General features: G+C 53.2%; 3 protein-coding genes across 4 annotated transcripts; 2 read left to right on the top strand and 1 right to left on the bottom strand.

Moving 5' to 3' along the window:
• Positions 1-186: 186 nt before the first annotated feature.
• Plppr3 (phospholipid phosphatase related 3) lies at positions 187-7755 on the bottom strand. Its single transcript, XM_051177445.1, has 7 exons — positions 7639-7755; positions 2770-2955; positions 2552-2687; positions 2245-2440; positions 2067-2124; positions 1810-1983; positions 187-1581 (listed from the first exon to the last, which is right to left on the bottom strand). The coding sequence occupies exons 1-7, from the start codon at positions 7711-7713 to the stop codon at positions 265-267; spliced, it is 2142 nt and encodes a 713-aa protein (XP_051033402.1). The 5' UTR covers positions 7714-7755; the 3' UTR covers positions 187-264.
• LOC127216656 (myeloblastin) lies at positions 7673-15511 on the top strand. Of its 2 annotated transcripts, none has more exons than XM_051177449.1 (5): positions 7673-7795; positions 12937-13102; positions 13419-13560; positions 14259-14489; positions 15167-15511. In XM_051177449.1, the coding sequence occupies exons 2-5, from the start codon at positions 12999-13001 to the stop codon at positions 15323-15325; spliced, it is 636 nt and encodes a 211-aa protein (XP_051033406.1). In that variant the 5' UTR covers positions 7673-7795; positions 12937-12998; the 3' UTR covers positions 15326-15511. The 2 variants fall into 2 exon arrangements, with proteins under 2 accessions (XP_051033406.1, XP_051033405.1); XM_051177448.1 differs by lacking the exon at positions 7673-7795 and adding an exon at positions 12213-12279.
• Positions 15512-18205: 2694 nt separating this feature from the next.
• On the top strand, positions 18206-19955 carry LOC127216810 (neutrophil elastase). Its single transcript, XM_051177675.1, has 5 exons — positions 18206-18301; positions 18571-18727; positions 18834-18975; positions 19402-19635; positions 19755-19955. The coding sequence occupies exons 1-5, from the start codon at positions 18238-18240 to the stop codon at positions 19953-19955; spliced, it is 798 nt and encodes a 265-aa protein (XP_051033632.1). The 5' UTR covers positions 18206-18237.
• Positions 19956-20398: the final 443 nt, after the last annotated feature.

The raw sequence follows: 20398 nt of genomic DNA, 5'->3' as shown, positions 1-20398 counted from the left end.
CAGGAGGTAGCCTGATCTTCAGAGTCTGCATGGCCTCCAGGAGCAAGTTCCAGGAACGGCTCCAAAGCTATACATATGGGAACCCTCAAAAAACAACCAGAAGGGACAAGGTGGAGAGATCCAGGGCTTCTGGAAACTAACCCTGTGCCTTCCCATTAATGGTTAAGGACCATCCAGACTACATAATATTGTCACTTTCAGCCTTTTTATTGGTGCCTTACAGATGCTCCCAGCCCTTCCACTCTTGAGGTCTGTCTGCCAGGCTTAGTCCTGGTATCTGCGGGCCTGCATCCTCCTGTAATAACTCTCTGCCTCAGCTTCCATTTCCCTCTCCCCTAGCCCGCCCACCTGGCGCCTCAGGGTAGATTCCCTGCTACCAGTGCCCAGGGCACTGTCACTTACCCCTGGTGGGGGCAGACCCTCTCCAGTGGCCAGGTTGACAGTAGCAACAGCCCCATAACGGGGCTCCTCCTGGTCCACATCACTGACTGGAGACCCTGGACCCATGCCAGACTGTTTGCAGCTGCTTCGGAAGCCACGTGCCAGGTCTCCAAGCTCGTAAGAGCCATCACCCTCCACCACTTTGGCCTTCCACTCCCATGGTGTGCTGCCCGCGGACAGATGTACCACTGGGTGGTGGGGTGCATGTGCATCAATGGTGACAATGCTGGCAGAGTCACGGTCTGATGGGGAGCGGTACTGTGAAGAATCGGAGCTGGCACTGGAGGATGAGGCTGTGTCTGCCTTGGGGCCCCCTGCTGCCTTGGACATGGCAATGACCTGTAGTAGCCTAGGTGGGTTGGCCACCCGTGGCTGGGATGGAGCCACAGCCACTGGGGCACCTCCCTTCTCAGCCATTGACAGCCACTTAGCCCGCACTGAGGAGCTGCTCTTGGGTGACAAGCCAGCTGCAGCCTGCATTCCTTCCTCAGGGATGTGCACAAGGGGTTGGGGCCCTGCCCTTGGAGGCAAGATGACTCGGGGCCCAAGCCCTGGCCGAGCCTGAACAGTAGGGTAGAGTGAGGGTGGCACAGGCCCTTCCTCTTCCTCTTCTTCCTCTTCCTCCTCCTCTTCTTCCTCCTCTTCTTCCTCTGCCATGGGTTCTGCTGGAGCCCGCAGGTGCACTGGGCTACCCTCATCAGGCAGCCCCAGGCCACGGCCCTCCAGTGATTTCTGCTTCCACTCATTGATCAGCTGCTTGGAACGGGAGGCATCGAGGGGCACGTGGACAGTCATGTGGCGCCGCGCAGGGTCATCCAGCGAAGGTGTGCTCACACGGGGGAGTGTGTTGCTGAAGGTGACCATGCCCTCCTTGCCCATGGGGCTTCGTGGGGCCAGCAGGTCCACATCCACGCTGGCCCGCTTGAGGCTGCCGAGAGATGTCTTCTCTCGAGCCACAGGCCTTGGCACACCCTCCAGCCTCCCAGGAGGGCCCAGCTCGTCTGTGCTGACAGACTTGTTCTGCTGACACATGGACTCATGGCCACGCTGTGTCAGCACCCGCAGGGTGTCCTTTGCAGGAGCTGGCGTAGGCACCTTCTCTGCAGGTGGTGCCTGGAAGTTGCCCACTGCGTGGCAGGCCTAGGAATGATAAGGACTCCCATGAGGCTGGCTGTCCAGCAGGAGTGAGTGCCTGCAGGCCACAGGGAGGCACCAGCATTCTGTGGCTGATGGGAGCATGCAGAATTGGGGAGAAGCCTCCTCCCTCAGAGGGATGCTCTTGCTACTCAGCCTCCCGGCTCAAATCCCATTGGTGGCCAGCCAGCCTCCTCCCTCAGAAGACCTCCTCCTTGTCAACCCCACCCTCACCAGGTAGGCAGCGATGCCAGCACCAATAAGAAAACCAGCATAGACATCCACAGGATGGCTGCGATACTGAGTGATCTGTGTGAGGCCACAGACGCCGGCAGCAATGGCAAAGGCGAACACAAGGATGGGCTTCAGAAGCTTCGTAGTATCCGAGATGACTGAATTGAAGTACATCTGGGCCAAAAGGTAGGCAGGGGCAGGTTGTAGCTACTGCTCACAGATGGGCACAAGTTACAGCATTGGGGGCTCGCTCTTACCGACACATAAACAGCAGCAAAGGCCGACAGAGTGGCATGCTGAGATGGGAAGGTCTTCCTGCAAGAGACACAGTGTCAACCCAATTCGCTGGTCTGGGGGCAGCCTGTTTCCCCAAGGCCACTAGAGTAGGGGATTGTGATAGTCCCACTGTAGGACTTGGGGGGGGGTATGGCTCACCGTGCTGACAAGATGGCATGGGTATCGTGGCCAGAACAGATATCCTGAGTGATGTAAGGGTTCGCTTCACAGGAAGTACCCAGCAGAGTGTAATTGGGTTTGCAGACAGTTAGGAAGAAAGGTGTGTGGTAGCCGGTGGCCAGCTGGATGACGTCCGTCACCAGAGCCGTGGCACACAGGCCAAACACGTGAACACCTGAGGGCGAGAGGGCCAGGCCAGGCCAGGGGATGGGAGCAGGGGGTGGGGTGTTCCCATAACCCCCATGTGGGCATGAAGGAAGGGTCAGGAAGCCTCACAGTCACTCACCTACAAAGCGCACTGTGCGACGGAGGAAGGAGTTGAAGTTGCAGCCACCCGCATTGATACTGCCCTCTGTGCCCCCTAGGCCGCGGCCCCACAGCTGGGACTGCAGGCAGTAGACCATGCCTTCGCCGACCATGATCTGCTCCCCCCCCAGGACAAGCGGTCAGGTGGGGTCATAGTGAGGGACCCAAGCACCTGGGACCCTGGCACAGGCTACTCACAGAGGCTGCAGGTGCCGCGAAGGCCAGACTCAGGAGCATAAGCAGTGGGATCAGTTCCTCATTGGTCTCCACGTAGGGCATGGACAGCGAGCGGTCATAGCACTGGAAGCCCACTTTGGCCGGCTTGAATAGGTCAGTCAGCTCCAGGAAGTATAAGGATACAATGGAAGAAGCCACAATAGGCAGCTTGTGGGGGACAGATGATGGTCTGGGTCACTGACTATCCCACAATAGCCTTAGCATGACAGATTCACACACTCATTTCTGCAGCCCAGCAACACAGTAAGAGGGAAGAGCCATTCCACACCCACGAAATGGTTCAGCCACACAAGGGCTTCCTCAACATTCAGATCCATCTTCTACCCACCCACCCATCCACCCAACCAACCACCCACCTATCCATCCACTCAACCATCCACTCGCCCATCCACCCACCCAAGCACTCATCAATCCATTGTTGACTGACTCATCTTTTCTATCCATCCATTCATCCTACATATACAATGCATATATTTCTAATTCTCTCTACAGCCCCCTTTGGTTTCTGCTCCTAGCCCTCTCCTTTCCAGTGTTCCTTAACCAGGCTTACTTAGTCAGCTCTGTTTGCCAACCTTCCTTGGAGCAGCTTCCCCAGTGGCATTTCCCTACCCCATCTTCCATTACCCATCCACTATGCAGCCTCAAATGGCACCCAGTGTGTGGCTGATGCTAAGGCCCTTCCCTCACTCATGCCTGAGTCCTCTGTACCAACCAGGCTTATGTCCCCACCACCTGGGCTATGATGCCCATGCCACTGCTCCCTTCCAAAGAGTAAGGAGCCATGGCTCCTGAAAGCAGGGTCCTTGGGGCACAGACAGGGAAATAACTGTCACTGAAGGGACCTGGAAAAGTAGATTGAGGAAGCTTCATTAATGTCAAAGGAGCATTCAATTTATTTACTCATTTATAAAGCATCTCATGTCCCAAGCTGGCCTCAAACTCATGATGTGGCTGAGGATGGTAATCTGGCCCTCTTGCCACCACCTCCTGAGTGCTGAGTATGGGCAGTCACCCTCGGGTTAAGGAGCATGTATTGATTTCCTATTGTACAAGAAGTCTGAAGAACATGAATGAAATGGGTAGCAACTGCCTGGGGTCAGTTGTATGCCTCAGTTTCCCTAGCAGTGAAAAAGGAATTCATAGGACTGAGCTGTGGTGGTGCATTCCAGCTCTCAGAAGACACAGGCAGGTGGTTCTCTGTGAGTTCAAGTTCAGCCTGGTCTATGAAGCAAGTTTCAGGACAGTTAGGGCTGATACGCAGGGGAAACCCTGTCTCAAAAAACAACTCGTGTGTGTGTGTGTGTGTGTGTGTGTGTGTGTGTGTGTGAGAGAGAGAGAGAGAGAGAGAGAGAGAGAGAGAGAGAAATTACAACAGTTAAGAGTGTTCCCTGCTCTTCCAGAGGGTCCGGGTTCAATTCCCAGCACCCACAGCCTTCTGTAAATCTAATCCCAGGGGTTTCTATGTCCTCTTCTAGCCTCCACAGGCTTCTGCATGTGTGTAGGGCTCATGGTGAACAGCTATAAACATAAAGATTACTTAATCAGGACAGGGTGGTGGTGCATACCTTTAGTCCCAGCACCTGGAAGACAGAGGCAAAGTCAGGGCTATATACTCAAACCCTAATTCAGTAAATTAATAGATATTGGAGCTGGGGCTCAGTGGTAAAGTGCTAGTCTGGCATGCAGGAAGTCCCAGCACTGAGCAGAAGGATCAGGAGTTCGAGGCTAGCTTCAGCTACATAGAAAATCTGAGGCCAGTCTGAGCTAACTGAGACCACGTTGGCTCAGGTTAACGATGTGTTACATTTGTTTATTCTGCATTTGCTTACCGATATAAAGATGTGTTGCTGCTTCACCTGACCTGCCTAAGGTACCTGATTGGTCTAATAAAAAGATGAACAGCAAATAACTAGACAGTAGAGAGAGATAGGTGGAGCTAGCAGGCAGAGAGGATAAACAGGAGGAGAGTGAAGGGGAGAGAGAGGATGAGAGGGAAAGAAAGGGGGATGCCTGGGGCCAGACAGACAGACATGGAGTAGGTCATACAGAAGGAAAGAAAGGTAAGAAGCCCCACAGCAACACAGATGAAGAGAAAAAGGTTAGATTACGTTCTAAGAGCTAGTGGGAGGCAGAAAGAAACAGGCAGATCTATGTAAGGTTGAGGTCAGCCTGGTCTACAGAGTGAGTTCCAGGACAGGCTCCAAAGCTCAAAGCTACAGAGAAAGCCTGTCTCAAAAAAAACGAACAAACAGACAAACAAAAAACCTAGTGGAACAAGCATAACATAAGGCCAAGCATTCGTGATTAATATGCGTCTCCACCGTGTCGTCATTTGGGAGCTGGTTGGTGGCTGAAAAGAAAGCCTGCTATATACTCAGTATATAATGATGCTGAATACACATGCAGGACTGTTCCATTTTGCACTGTCTGAATTTCAGTGTTCAGTGGGTCACAGGAAGAGTGTGCCCCACAATTTTAAAACACCTCATACAGGTGATACTCCACTGGGCTGTGGCCAGCCTGTGTCAGGTGAGGTAATAAATCCCCTTGCCCTCTCCCACAACCCCTTCCCCTGTTTCTTTCTGATACAGGATCTCTCTGTTAGTGCTGGGATTAAAGGCATGTGCCACCATCACCCTGGGTGAGGAAGTCAGGGCCGCTGTGGGAATCATCTCAGTTTTGCATTGTGCCAGCCCCAGGGATAGAACTCAGGTGGTCAGGCTTTCCAGCAGCAGCCTTTAGCACTGCTGCCCCCTCAGCCCCTAAGTGCTTTTTTCCACATGGGGTTTTCCATTTGCAAGATTTCCATTTGCAGCCACAATCCCAAGAAAGGGACACAAGCATTTGTACTTAACACGAAGCAACAGCTGAGTGAAGACAGCCTTAGGCCCACGCTTTGGTTAAGATCTGCTGCTCACATAGGGTGTTGGTGCCAATGTGGGCAAACACAGCAGGGTGTGTGAAATTCTGCACTTCCCTCTGCCTGGAATGGTGACACATGCCTGTCACCCTAGCATTTAGGAGGCTGTGACTCTGAGCTCTGGATCAACCTGGGCTACTTAAAGAGAACCAGCCTCAAAAGAAATGAAACAAGCTATCCCTTTCCCAGTATCCATTCTTCTAGGAGTCCTCAGCCTGCCCCCTCCATTGGGGGAAACAATGCAGGCTCATCCAGGTCTATGAGATAATGTAGGTTCAGAAACAAGGAAGTGTCCTGGTGTGGGGATGGAGTACTACACAGCAGGGAGAAGGGTCAGGGTACCTTGTGTGCTTTGCTAAGTCAAGTTCTCCCTGTACAAAACACCTCATATAAGGCGAGCAAGATGGCTCAGCATGTAAAGGTACTTGCTGCTAAGCATAACTGAGTGTCATCAAAATCCCTGGATCCACATGGTAGAAATGAAGAATCGACTCCCGAAAGTTGTCCTCTGACCGCCATGCTCTAGCCACATTGTGCACATGCACAGAAACACGCGTGGCTCTCTGTCGCGCGTGCGTGCGCACGCGCGTACACACACTAAACAAATATTCAAAAACCTTATTTTAAAAGATCTTATGTTGAAGAGGAAAGCCTTATAATAATAATAAAATTAGAGGAAATCCTCCTTAGGGGAAGAACACTTATAGTTGCCAGGATCCAGGTTCAAGTCCCCAGCACCACACAGCAAGGTGGGCATAGTTGGGTGTGCCTGTAAGTCAGGTATAGCAGGGTGAGGCCACAGGGACCCCAGTAAGCTTCCAGCCCAGGGAATGGAGAAATGGAGGAAGACACCTGCTGTCCATCCTACACTCTGTGGATGGATGTGAGCTCCTAAACCCAGACAACCAGATTGAGGCTGAGGTCCTGGCTTAGGGGTGGAGCCCCTACCCAGAATCCCCCAGTGAGGGGCTGGGGTCGTGGTCAAGGTGGAGCCCTGCTTGAACCCCCCCAATGAGGGGCTGGGGTATGGTCAGGGTGGAGTCCCACCTAGACTCCCCAGTGAGGGGCTGGGGGCGTGGTCAGGGTGGAACCCAGGTCTGATAAGATCCAGACCTTGGATTCTATTGGCAGCACTAAATACATTAAAAAATAATTTTAAATGAGCAAGAAAAAAATAGCTGTAATCAATTTCTGGAAGGATTTGCCCAGTGAGGGGCTGGGCAAAGCTTTGGACTGGGCTAATCTATTGTCACACTTAAATGCCATCTTGAGACTTAAGCATTCCCCCAATTGCTCTGAGGCCCAAACAGGGTCACCTGCTGGGAAAGGATCCCCTTTGGGGACACAGGGCTTGTGGAACCTTGCCTAGCTCACACTCTGTCCCCCACCAGAATCCTGTCATTCAGAGAAAAACGCCATCCTCCACAATTAGTATGCACCTTGTGAATGCATTTATCGTCTTCTATTTTTAGACCCCCCTCAGTTTTCCACCACAACTGACTAGCCTTGGGGAGCTGTGGCCTGGAGGTGGGGGTGGGGGAGCACAGAGCCACACAATCATAGCAGAAGAGGGTTTAGATGCACCCAAGGTGCTGTAGGACCAAGTGTCCAGATCCACCCTCACCAGTTGGGGCTTGTTCACCACCATGCACCCCTTTTCACCCATGTCCTTAAAAGAAAGCCCACTATCCTAGCATTTTCCCTGATCTGCTCCCAGCCTAAAGAACCCTTCTGAGTCTCTGGTACTCCTACTCGACCTGCAGAGCCCTGGTCCTTGGACCCAGCCTTATCCCCATCCCAGCTCCAGGTGCCCAGGTTCCGCGGTGCAGGCTCCTGTCCCCGTAGCGTGGAGGGGACGGTCTCAGAAGCTCCACGCCACGAAGACCTGTCTCCGTGCCCCCCTCACTCACCTCCACGAAATAAAAGCAAGGTAAGAGCGTCATGCTGTCCTTCGGCGTTTTATTCTTCTCCTTCACAGCAATCATGGTGACACGGGCGCTGTAGGCCGAGGTTTCAGGGGGACAAAAGGAGCGCTGGAGACCAGAAGGTGTGCAGATGGACTCCCAGGTGGGAAGACAAGGGTTAGACAAGTGGCCCGGGGAAACTGAGGCTGGAGAGGAAGAGGGGTATGTGGGGGAGGGGGGGTGCTGCAGCCCCCGCGCGTGCTCCCGGCTCGCTCACCTGGCTCGGGCAGGGAGGGTGGAGTCGGCTGCAAAGCACGGACACAAAGCCAGGGCCCCGCGTGGGAGGGACGCGAGGCCCGGAGAGGCGCGCGGGCTCTTTGTCTGAGCGCTCTGCAGCCCTCTCGGGCTCCGCCCCGGCCCCGCCCCCGGCTCGGGCGCCTCCGCCTCCGGCTCTGCGGGTCTCAGGGTCTCAGGGTCCTCCCCGGATCGCAATCCGGGTCCCTGCCCGCCCCTTGTACGCACTCTCTGTGGTCTCGGGGACCCAGGGGCGCGCGGAGTGTGAGGAAGGCGAAGTCCCGCGGCCCCCAATCGTCTCCCTGCGTCTCACGGTCTCCGAGTCCTCGGGCCCCCACATCTTCGGGCCTGCGGCTCGCTGGAGTCCGTTTCCATGGTGAGGTCCCTGGGTGCCTGAGCGAAAAGAGACAATGACACCAGGGTGAAGGGGCTGCCCTCGTCCAACCTCGAGGCCCGCCTCACCCTCCTGACCCTGTACAGCTGGTGCCTTGAGGATAAATGATTATAATGTACACATACATAGCGCTTGCTGTTTGCAACCGGTTCCGCTCTACAGAGGCAGCCCTGTAAGATCGCCACTGGTTGACCCCACCCTATCCCAGATGGGCACAGAGGACTTAGGAAATCATTCCATCAGTATAATGAGTAAGCTGCTTACTTAATGCTTACTATATACATCAGGCCCTTGACAGACACTTGAGACCCCTGGGCTACACAGTAAGACCTTGTCTTAAAATAATAATTTTTTTTTTTTTTTAAAAAAAAAGGAGGCTGGGGAGATGGCTCCGTCTGTAAAGTGCATGCTACAAGCATAAGGACCTGAGTTCGAATGTCCAGAACCCACATAAAAAGCCAGCCATAGTGTCATATCTTACCCCAGCCTTGGGTAGAGGATGAGTGGATGATCCCTGATCCTCACCTAGTAGGCAAGTACAAGCCGAGGAGAGACTGGGGGTGGCTGTGTACATCTGTAATCCCAGCCACTTGGGAGACAGAGGTAGAGAGATTCCATGAGTTCCAGACCAGCCAGGGCTACATAGTGAGACCCTGTTTCAAAAAACAAAACCAAAGTGCACAGCTCATAGTGCACAGGAGCATACAGGCACCCCACAGGCACACATGTAAAAAAATAAGAAAAGGGAAATAAATGCAAGGTCCATCTGAACGCCGCTGCACAGAGGGCTGCAGTCACCGAGCACGTGCACCCTGCTTTGCTCCCACCAAGTCCTCCCTGCTCTACCGGCACCTGCACTCCCCAGTGTTACTCCTGTCAGTCACAATGTTTTTCCCAAACTGACTCATGCTTTTTCAGACTCAACCTCAACCCACGTTTTCCGTTTCCACGTGAATATGGAGCGCCCCAGGCCTGATGGCCACACACAGAAATGCTCCTGCCTTGCCGGTATACTGCTCTTGGGCAGATGAGGGAGGCAGGAGAATTGTTGTGAGTGCCAATATAGCCTGGGCCACAGAGTGACACCCTGTCTCAAAACCAAACCAAAAATATTTTGTGTGGTGGTCCGAGCCTGTCATTTCCACACCCAGGAAGGCAAGGTAGTGTTGCTGTGAGTTTCAGGCTAGCCTGAGCTACATAGTCTCAGGTTAACCTGATCTGAAGAGTTGGAGTTTGCCTTAAAAACAACCAAATGAGGCAGGGCGGTGGTGGCGCACGCCTTTGATCCCAGCACTCGGGAGGCAGAGGCAGGTGGATCTCTGTGAGTTTAAGGCCAGCCTGGTCTACAGAGTGAGTTCCAGGACAGGCTCCAAAGCTACAGAGAAACACTGTCTTGGAAAAAAAAAAAAGCCAAAACAAACAAAGGAACAAATGAAGGAATGTACACTTTTGATCCCACTATTACAGAGGCAGAGGCAGGCAGATCTGAGTTTGAGGCCAACCTAGGCTACAGAGTTCCAGGTCAGCCAGGGCTGTTTCAAAAAAAGACAAACAAATGAGCCGGACAAGGTGGTGCATGCCTTTAATCCCATCACTCAGGAGGCAGAGGTAGGCGGATCTCTATGGGTTTGATGACAGCCTAGTCTATAGAGTGAGTTCCAGGGCAGCCAGGGATACACAGAGAAACCAACCCTGTCTCAAAAAAAGGAAGAGAGAGAGGGGAAACAAACGAATGACAGAGAAGATGGTAAAAGTGGTCCATGCAGCCTCAAGGGCATCGCCATCCACCAATGTCCATGGAAAGGGACCGATCCCCCAGGGGCAGCCCTTGGCCACAGTACCTGGGCCACAGGGCACAGGTAAGTCCTACACGGTTGTGAAAATGTTCCAGCTTCAGGGGCCAGAGGCAGAGAAGCCCAAAGTGGGACAGAGACACCTAGACAAGCTCTGGGCCTGTTTTCCTGTCAGTAAGGGAGGAGCTTGGGTGACCTCTTAGGAATTCTAGTGTTGAAAGAAGGCCCCTAACTGACAGTCCTGGGAGGAAGCTGTGGCAATCTCTGTGGTCTCAAGGGATGAGTGGGGAGAGGTACTTTGGATCTTCCAGGGTGGGCTTTCCATGTGGAGATGGGAAAGATGGGCTCTGGTGGACATATGGCCTAGTTGAAGAGTCTAGCTATCCCAATAGCCAGGAGGCTGAAACAGGAGGGTCAAAGTTCATACGTCCTAACCATAGCACTCAGGAGGCAGAGGCAAGCATACATCTGTGAGTTGTGGGCCAGCCTGCTGTACATGAGACCCTGTCTCAAAATAGTCAGAGAAAAAAATAGACAGATCTCAGAGGTCCACTCAGCTCTCACCAGGACAGGATGCATTGTGGCTCCAGAGCCTGGCATCAGACATCACCAGACGAGGGCAGCAGGTATTCTTCCTGAAGGGCAGAAGATGCTGGTGGCTCAGGGTCCTGAGACCAAGTGGGATGAGGGTTGGGATGAGGGAGACTTCACATGGTGCTGTTGTTCTGAACCAGCTCTGGGTCATTCCAGCCGTTGTGTTGTGTAAGAAGTCTGAGAACAGAGAGGCAAGTCCCGGAACCTCTTGGACCTCTTCCAGCCCCGGCTTCATTTCAACACTAAACCACACAACCTCTTCTTTTCCCTTTTTCTTTTTACCAGTCTGCCAGGGGAAAAAAAAAAAAAAAGCACTCTTCATGTGGTTCATTCTTTTAATTTAATTTAATTAATTCACTTCTTTATTTATGGGCTGCTGAGGTAGCTCAGTGGGGAAGGAAAGGCGCTTGCCGCCAAACCCAAGGACCTCAGTTCACTACTAGGGACTCACATGGTGGGTGGAGAGAATTGACTTCTGAGAGACCTCCTCTTACACACACACACACACACACACACACACACACACACACGGGAACAATGCATGTAAGAAAGAATTAATTTTTATACTTCTGGGATGGAACCCAGGTCCTCACACATACCAGACAAACATTCCATCCTTCCCACCATTAGCTATATCCCAGCATTCTTTGGGTTTAGACTATTTTATAAAAAATGAATTTATTTGCCTTGCAATCCCAGTACATGAAAAGTAGAGACAGGAGGATGGATGTGAGTTCTGGGTTAGCCTGGGATTTAATAAAGGATGGTGGTGGGAAGGGGAGGGGGCTCAGAGACAGCTCAGTGGGTAAAGTGCTCATGAGAGGAGAGCCAGTAAAGACAGAGATCACCCCCAAGCCCTCAACAACGAGCAAGCTAGTGAAGTGGCTAACTGAAGCCATGGGGAGAGCCCCTGCCTCAGTGTATATGGTGGAGAATCACTGAGGAAAAATTTTGTGTCATCCTCAAGCCTCTATATGCGTGTGTATCTACACATATGCCTGTGCAAAATAGTAAGTAAGTAAATAAAAATTTATGTATAGAGAAACAATCAGAAAAAAATGTTTAAAAAAGAATAAGAAAAAAAAACGAGAGAAAAAATAGGAAATTATCCCAGTATGAAAGCACACACTTGCCATCCCATCACGCAGGAGGATCAGAAGTTCAAGGCCAGCCTGAGATACATGAGACCTTGATTAAAATGAACACACACACCACCACCACCACCACCACATTAAGGAGAAAACCCAGGCGGGACATAATCAATCAGGTCACAGGGCTCTGTGGGTCGGTCGGAGCCTGAGCATGTAGCGTGTGGTGGCAGCTGGTTCCCCCTGTCTCCAGAGAGACTTCTGCATCCTGCCTGCCTCACTGCAAACTCTCCTGGGCCCCCAAACTGGAAGGAGGAAGTGGGATACCCAACCCAGCCTTCAGCCACTGTTCAACGGCTCCCATAGACCTGGGTTATAAGAGAGGCTCAGCAAGCAGCAGGCCAGGAGCCTCTGACCATGGCTGGAAGCCACCAATCCCTCAGCTGGGTTCATCCCTTCCTCCTGCTTGCCTTGGTCTTCGGTGGTGAGTGGGGCCCTGTTCACCAACCAGCACCCTCCTGGCACAGCTGGGAAGACCAAGACACCCCTTGGCTAAATGCTTGGAACAGAAAAGATGAAAAGGGAGAAGCCTATTCATTTTGAATCAGTATTCCTTCTATTTTATGGTTTGTTTGTCCTCCCCCCCCCCAAACAGGCCCTCATGTAGCCCAGACTGGCCTTAAACTCACTTTATAGTCAATTGATGATGACTTTGTACTCCTGATCCTTGGGTAACAAGCAGGGTTTCTATGGTGCTGGAGATAGGTTGATTCCATGGCTTTGTGCATGCCGAGCAAGCACTCTGCCCACCGAGCCACAGCCCAGCTTCAGCCCCTTGATCGGGTTTTCTTAGAAGTCTCTATGACTATGCCACTCAGAGACCCTTGCTTCAGAACCCAGAAAATTACAGAAGCTGGGCTTAGTGGTACATGTGTTTAATCCTAGCAAAGGCTAAAGCAGAAGGATTGGATTTCTGAGTTCAAGATCAGCCTGGTTTACAGAGTGATAAACTATCTCAAAATAACAAAATAATAGCCATAGATTCAAGCCAGGTCCCCCAACTCTCCCCAGGCACAGACTGAGGCATTCATAGCCAGAACCAGAACCTTCAGGCTGTGGTCCTGACACCTTTCTCCCCTAGGCGCAGTTCAGGCCTCCCAGATTGTGGGTGGGCACGAGGCTCAGCCCCATTCTCGGCCTTATATGGCGTCCCTGCAGCTGAGCAGGTCCCCTGGGAGCCACTTCTGTGGTGGCACTCTGATCCACCCGAGTTTCGTGCTAACTGCTGCCCACTGCCTGCAGGACATGTGAATACAGCATCCAGGCGACAGTGAGGGGGCTGCGGGACTGAGCTGACATCATAGCCCCGGCTGGGTGCCCTGCCAATCCACTCTATACCTGCCTTGGCTCTGCCCCAGTTTCTTTTCCAGGAGACTACCACTAACAATGCATTTCTCTTTCACCTAGAATCTCCCAGTGAGGGCCTGGGGGGTGTGGTCAGGGTGGAGCCCCAGCCTAGAATCCCCAATGAGGGGCTGGGGGCGGGGTCAGGAGTAAAGCACTTGGTAGCATGTGAGAGGGTCTGGGTCCCTGTGACAAAATCCCACAATCCTGGCTCCACAGCCCTTGGCAGCTCGTGACGGTGGTGCTGGGTGCCCACGACCTGCAAAGGCAGGAGCCTGAGCAGCAGAAATTTACCATCACGCAGGTCTTCCAGAACAACTACAACCCCGAGGAGAATCTCAATGATGTGCTGCTTGTTAAGGTAGGTTGGTGCGCTGGGGGTTCATTCCTGTAGAAGACTCGGAGGAAGCACCTCCTATGCTATGTTAGGACCTGTGGGGCTGGGGTCTCTCTTTCAGCTTCTGCCAGTCTGTGTTTCCTGTCTTGGTGGCTGGGGTTAGGGTTAAGGCTAAGGCTAGGATTAGGTCTAATATTAGGGTTAGGGTTATGATCAGGGTTTCGTTAGAAGGGAAACTGAGCCTGAATTAGGGTCTGGGTCATGAATAGGGTTAATGGAGGCTGTACAACACTCAGCCTCAACACTCAGCCTCCCCGCCTGATACCTTCGCTCAGCATCATGGTGTTCAAATCAACAGCTCTTTCCAGAAAGTTTTGCCTGAAGAGCTGGGACCGTTCACCAACGAAGTTTTGAAGCTCTGTATTCGATTTTTGCTTTTTTTTTTTAAAGATTTTATTATTTTATGTATATGAGTGCTCTCTGTCTGCATGTACTACTTTATTCCAGTACAGGCATCAGATTCCTCTACAGATGGCTGTGAACCACCATGTGGTTTCTGGGATTTAAACCCAGGATGTCTGGAAGAGCAGCCAGTGCTCTTAACCACTGAGCCATCTCGCCAGTCCGGCTGGAAGTTGTTCTCTAAGTGTAAAGGCCGGAAAGAGACGTTAGGTTCCCAGGGTGGCGGGTGGGGACAGGTCTTCACATCTTCTTTTCTTCAGCTGAACCGGCCAGCCTCCCTGGGCGAGAAGGTGGCGGTGGCCTCTCTGCCCCAGCAGGGCCAATCGCTGACCCAGGGCACCCAATGCCTGGCCATGGGCTGGGGCCGCCTGGGCACCAGCGCGCCCACGCCACGAGTGCTGCAGGAGTTGAACGTCACGGTGGTCACCTTCCTGTGCCGGGAACACAACGTGTGCACACTGGTACCACGGAGGGCAGCTGGCATTTGCTTCGTGAGTGACGGCTGGGTCGTGGGAGGCGTGGCCTTGATGGGGCGTGGCCTGTGGTGGCGTCTAAGGTGGGACGGGGCGGGCCTATGGTGGGGGCGGGGCCTTGGGCAGGGGCGGTGTCTGTGGGGCGGAACCTCGGGTGGAACTTGCGGTTCGGCATCCGGTTGGGGTGCCTCGGTCGGGGGTGGGGATCTGGGTTCTGAGGAGGGGGTTATCTGGAGGCGGATGGGTGGATCCCAGAGGACTATGAGTCCCTGGGGATGTGGATGTCCCGGATAGGGAGATGGGGATGCCTGGGCTAGTGGAAGGGCATTGATTGTTCCCAGGTGGGTGAGCTGGAGGGCGGGGCTTTTGCGAGAACAGGGTTTTGAGCAGCCGGGGTCTGGAGGACCGGTGGGTATGAAAAAGAAAGATGGGGATCTGGATGTGGCCCCGCCCTCTGCCTGTCTCATTCTGACTCCTGGTCTCTACCCCTCGCAAGCCCAAGCCCCGGACCGGCCTTGGGCCCCTGCGATAGAAAAGTGGCTCTTTTGTACTTGGTTTGTGCTGCTCCTCTCTTCTGGACCCACTCAGACTAAATCCAACAGGAAGCTACTAAATACCTCCTGGTCATCCCCCGGGACTCTTCCCCGTGTCTCCTCAACCCGGCTGACTGGAGACTGATCCCTCTTGTACCTCAGGGAGACTCCGGCGGCCCCTTGATCTGCGATGGCATTCTTCATGGAGTCGACTCTTTCGTGATCCGGGAATGCGCCTCCCTTCAGTTCCCCGATTTCTTTGCCCGGGTGTCCATGTATGTGGATTGGATTCACACGGTGCTGCGGGGCGCTATGTCTTGAGCTGCCGTTCTGCACTCCAGACAGCCAGACACAGGGACGGCTTGCAAGCTCTAGCGGGGAAAATCTGGAGTGGAGTGGTCCTTTCCAGACTTTTCCTCCTGTTATACCACCCACACACACCCTGGAGTGGAGCCAGCTCTGTCCCCTATTCCATGTGACCTCAATAAATCTGAGAAATATTTAAAAGCTGTCTCCTGTCTGTCTTATCCCGTGTGAACCTGGGATGTGGCCAGTGTCGGAGGCCAGGGATCCATTATGTGGGAAAGAAAGAAGTGTAGGGAAGCCAGGCTCACTCCCGAACCACAGGGGTTGGATCCAGTACCCGTTGCTTCTCACCTCTGTGCCTCAGTTTCCCCAGCTGGACCCTGGACACATCCCAGAGCTCGATGAGGTGTGCCTGGTGGGGTTTGGTAAAGTGTTCCCCCAGCTCCAGGCTTCTTGAAGACCTGGCTTTCTTTTCTTTCTTTCTTTCTTTTCTTTTTTTTTTTTTTTTTTGTTTGTTTTTTGTTTTGTTTTGTTTTTTGAGACAGGGATAGGGTTTCTCTGTGACTTTGGAGGCTGTCCTGGAATTAGCTCTTGTAGACCAGGCTGGCCTGGAACTCACAGAGATCTGCCTGCCTCTGCCTCCCAAGTGCTGGATTAAAGGCGTGGCCACCAATGCCCAGCTACCTGGCTCTTTTCACAGGCCTCAGGGCCTGAGGTTGTGCTCCAGTCAAAGCAGATAGGAGAACTTCCTGGTGGAGGAAGCAGGGTGGAAGGCAGTGGGAAAGTCGGGAGCAGGGGCCAGGGACCCAAGGGGAGTGGCACCCAGAAGAGCAAGGGGCAGATATGGGAGCAAGGGGCAGCACAGAGAGAAGGGAAGGAGGTCACAAGCCAGCCTTGGAGGGCGAGACAGGCGGTGTCGCCACTGGGCCTTCAGAAGTGGGAGGCGGCTGCTCTCTGACTTCTTTTGGTGCCGCCAGGTGGCGCTGTGCCAAGTCCATAGGTTTACTCCTCCAACATTGCTTTGGTTTTGGGAGACAGTTTCATGTAGCCCAGGCTAATCTCTAACTCCCTATATAGTTGAAGATGGCCTCGAGCGAGCTCCTGATCTTCCTGCTTCCACGTCTCGAGTGCTGCGATGACATATGTGCACCTCCACTCCAAGGCTTGATGCGCTCCAGGAGAGCACACTGCCCACTGAACCCCAGCCAGCCCCAGCCTCTTTTCAATCCCTTCAACCCCTGCGGAGAGGTCCCCAATGTCTCATCCTTGTGTGGAGACTGGTGTGTGTGTGTGTGTGTGTGTGTGTACACTCTGGGGATCTTGGGACCTGGGGACACTAAATGGGGTCGAGGAAGAACCCGAGCTACAGAGGGCTCCTTCGGGCCTGAAGTTCCATAGCAGAAGACTGGGAATATGAACCAAAGGCACACTTAACCTGCACAGCATGGGTGAGCATAGTATACAGATGGTGCTCAATAAGTACAACTGTGGGGAAGTACGGTCTTCTAATCGGCAATTGTTTGCCCTGTACCCCTTGCCATATGACAAGGGATGGTGTATGCATACAGTAGATACTTACTGTGTGAAGGAAGGGAGTCCAGTTAGTGTGTATTTGAGTCAGCCAGGCAGTCACCAGCTTGCATGGGAGAGAGAGAGCAGCTGTCCCTACAGGGGTCCTAGGGACAGAGGCCTCCAGCCTGGCTGGAGTTGGGTCTTGGCACCTTGGCCATGTGCCTGTGTCTGTTGGGTTTCAAACACACACACCCTTGCCCCATGCCTTGTCCTGGAGCTGGGACGTTGATTTTGCAACAGCTTCGGCTGTAGCTCCTGGAAGACATGGGAAGGGAGCTGACCACAGAGTAGGGGGTTGGGCCCTGCGTCCTGACTCCATTGTTGAAGGAGAGCATTCCCCCTGTGTGATTCCAAGTTGAAACCCATACTCTGGCCACTGTCAAGGACAGCAATTCCTTCTCATGGATGCTTAGGCATTGATGGGGTCAGGTGGGACTGTATTCCCCATTGTGAGGAGCAATCATCAAATTAGTGGCTGAGCTGGGCTCACATCTTTAGTCCCAGCACTGAGGAGGAAGAGGCAGGTGGATCTCTGTGAGTTCCAGCCAGCCAGCTTGGTCTACAGAGTGAGACCTTGTCCCAAACACACACACACACTCACCTGTCATTGGGTGGGCAGAGCCTCCATGTCCCTCAATTTTACTGACTCCAGTAAGGATCCATCTAGCCATTCTTTGTCACCCCCAGAAAAAATCAGGCTGGCACCTGAGCCTTTGACAATGCAATGTACTATGTGTTGCTGCTATTACCATGCCTAGGTAAACTGAGGCAGAGAGATTGGCTGACCCTCAGATGTAAGTGGCTGGATAAAGGGCACCAAGCTGGGCCTGGAGGTGCACAGCTGTTATCCCAGCACTCAGGAGGTAGAGGTAGAGGAATTAAGAGTTTGAGGCCAGCATGGGCTACTTGAGATCCTATTTTATTTTATTTTTGGTTTTTGGAGACAAGGTTTCTCTGTGTAGCCTTGAATGTAGTGAAAGGATGTAATGGTCCAGGCTGGTCTCGAACTCATAGGGATCTGCCTGCCTGTACCTCCAGAGTGCTGGGATTAAAGGTGTGAGCCACCATTGCCCAGCCCTGAGGTCCAATTAAAGAGAGAGAGAGAGAGAGAGAGAGAGAGAGAGAGAGAGAGAGAGAGAGATTGCTTGCTGAACTTTCAGTGATACTCAGCAGCATGTATGGAGCTGGAATGAGGACCCTGGGGGCACATATTTCTCTATGCCACCCACATCGTCCTGTCCCCCAGGAGGAAGTGGGGCTGCGGCCAGCATGGGGCAATACAACGGCCTCTGGCTGCAGCTATAAGTGTGGCTGTTAGGTAGGGTTGTGGAGAGCCACCAGAGCACAGCACCACCATGATCCCCAGCCAATCATCCAGCCCCATTCTGGCTCCCATGCTGCTGGCCTTGCTCCTGGGTGGTGAGTGAGGATGGATGGACACACTGACCGGTTGTCCATCTGCATTGTCTTTCCCCACTTCCCCCAGGACTTTGGAAAAAGTCATGGGTTTATAGTGGCCAGGCCACTGTGAAGAAAGGAGGGAGGTGCTTGGACTTAAGTTCAGGAGCACCCTGGGCAGGTCCTTTATCCTCTCTGCCTCAGTTTCCCTCAGCAACCTTGTGAGCTCTCATGGAGGGTTCAAACAGCTCGGTGGCTGGGACTCACTCTTCCTTCCTGTGTGTCCCTAGGCCCAGTGCTGGCCTCAGAGATTGTGGGTGGCCGGCCAGCCCAGGCACATGCTTGGCCCTTCATGGTGTCCCTGCAGCAGCGTGGAGGTCACTTCTGTGGTGCCACACTCATCGCCAGGAACTTCGTCATGTCGGCAGCCCACTGTGTGAATGGCCTGTGAGTCCCCTCTCCATCCCTCCCGTCCTCAGTGTCCAGGTGGGCCAGACTGGGGACGTCAGGTGTGGACTCCCACTCAAGCTCCTCCCCTCTCTGCTGTCCATAGAAACTTCCGGTCAGTACAGGTAGTGCTGGGGGCCCACAACCTGCAGCAACAGGAGCCCACTACACAGACCTTCTCTGTGCAGCGGATCTTCGAGAATGGCTTTGACCCCACTCGTCTGGTGAATGACATTGTGATCATCCAGGTGGGCTTGGGAGTCTGAGAGCCTGAGCCTCAGGTGCAAAGGTCCTGAAGTTCAGGCTAGAGGAAGGTGCGGTGCAGAAGGCTCTTGGGGGAACAAGGACACACTGAGGCAACTTCAATTATCGCCTCTGAGCCTATTTCCCACTGAACATAGTGAGAGTAACGGTTCTGTTGGCCAGATGGTGATGGTTCATAAAAGCTAATATATGGAAAGCTCCGGGCAGTGTTCAACTAACAAACTCCTGTTATTTGTGCCTCTCTGCTCACTGACCCTGTGGCTCTGGGGTACCTGGGGGAAAATATTAATTTCTTCCTCCAGTTCCTATCCTTTCCTACCACTTGGTGGCAGGGTACTAAGTCAGTGTCCAATGTGCCTTGTGACTCCTTCATGCTCTAAGTCTCTCTCACCCACTGTCCCTCACCGCAGCTCAATGGCTCAGCCACCATTAACACCAATGTGCAGGTGGCCCAGCTGCCTGCCCAGGGCCGTGGTGTGGTGAAGGGAACTCGATGCCTAGCCATGGGCTGGGGCAGGCTGGGCACGAACCGACCGACGCCCAATGTGCTCCAAGAGCTCAATGTGACTGTGGTGACAAATTTCTGCCGCCGCCGTCTAAATGTATGCACGCTGGTGCCACGACGGAGAGCAGGCATCTGCTTTGTAAGTACCTTTTTGCAGTAGAAGGGATTGTGGTCAGACCCAAGGGAGGACTTCCCAGTCCTGGAACATGAGTAAGGGAGTGCCTAGAGGGCCAGCCTCTGACCTTGACACTTCCTCAGGGGGATTCTGGAGGACCCTTGGTCTGTAACAGGCTTGTCCAAGGCATCGACTCCTTCATCCGTGGAGGCTGTGGGTCTGGATTGTACCCAGATGCCTTTGCGCCTGTGGCTGAGTTCGCAAACTGGATCAATTCCATTATCCGAAGGCATGACAACCACCCCGATACCCATCCCAGAGACCCTGAGAACAGCACCGACTAGGACCTGCCTGGCCTCCCCCTACCGTCAACGTCAACTGCTCATGACAGCCCTCAATAAAAGTAACCTTTGCTTTGTTCACTGTGTCTGTGTCTGGTGTCCCTGCAGCAGAGTGTAGAGCAAAGCCACTGCCTTGTGTAAGGGGCACCTCCTGGGGACTTGGCTACCAAGCTGGGTCAAAGTCACAGCAGGAGGCATCTTCCCCATGTTGTACAAAAAGATGTCAGTGAGAGGGCTGGAGAGATGGCTCAGCGGTTAAGAGCACTGGCTGCTCTTCCAGAGTTCAATTTCCAGCAATCACATGGTGGTTCACAACCATCCATAATGAGATCTGGTGCCCTCTTCTGTCATGCAGGCATACATGCAGACAGAACACTGTGTACATAATACATGAATCTTAATCCCAGCACTGGGGAGGCAGAGGCAGGCAGATCTCTTTGAGTTTG

Source organism: Phodopus roborovskii, unplaced genomic scaffold, assembly GCF_943737965.1.
Source record: "Phodopus roborovskii unplaced genomic scaffold, PHOROB, whole genome shotgun sequence".
NCBI classification, from domain to species: domain Eukaryota; kingdom Metazoa; phylum Chordata; class Mammalia; order Rodentia; family Cricetidae; genus Phodopus; species Phodopus roborovskii.
The sequence above is the reverse complement of the archived record's forward strand: the minus strand, read 5'-3'. Positions and strand labels throughout refer to the sequence as shown.

Bases quoted from the DNA above. Each gene is read 5' to 3' on its own strand.
- Plppr3 (XM_051177445.1), bottom strand. From the start codon at position 7,713: ATGATTGCTGTGAAGGAGAAGAATAAAACGCCGAAGGACAGCATGACG. The intron at 2,956-7,638 runs GTGAGTGAGGGG...GTCCCCCACAAG, and splicing joins CTTGCTTTTATTTCGTGGAG to CTGCCTATTGTGGCTTCTTC. The intron at 1,984-2,066 runs GTAAGAGCGAGC...CTTTTGGCCCAG, and splicing joins TTGCTGCTGTTTATGTGTCG to ATGTACTTCAATTCAGTCAT.
- LOC127216656 (XM_051177448.1), top strand. From the start codon at position 12,213: ATGGCTGGAAGCCACCAATCCCTCAGCTGGGTTCATCCCTTCCTCCTG. The intron at 13,103-13,418 runs GTGAATACAGCA...CTGGCTCCACAG, and splicing joins GCCCACTGCCTGCAGGACAT to CCCTTGGCAGCTCGTGACGG. The intron at 14,490-15,166 runs GTGAGTGACGGC...CTTGTACCTCAG, and splicing joins GGGCAGCTGGCATTTGCTTC to GGAGACTCCGGCGGCCCCTT.
- LOC127216810 (XM_051177675.1), top strand. From the start codon at position 18,238: ATGATCCCCAGCCAATCATCCAGCCCCATTCTGGCTCCCATGCTGCTG. The intron at 18,976-19,401 runs GTGGGCTTGGGA...CCCTCACCGCAG, and splicing joins ATGACATTGTGATCATCCAG to CTCAATGGCTCAGCCACCAT. The intron at 19,636-19,754 runs GTAAGTACCTTT...ACACTTCCTCAG, and splicing joins GGAGAGCAGGCATCTGCTTT to GGGGATTCTGGAGGACCCTT.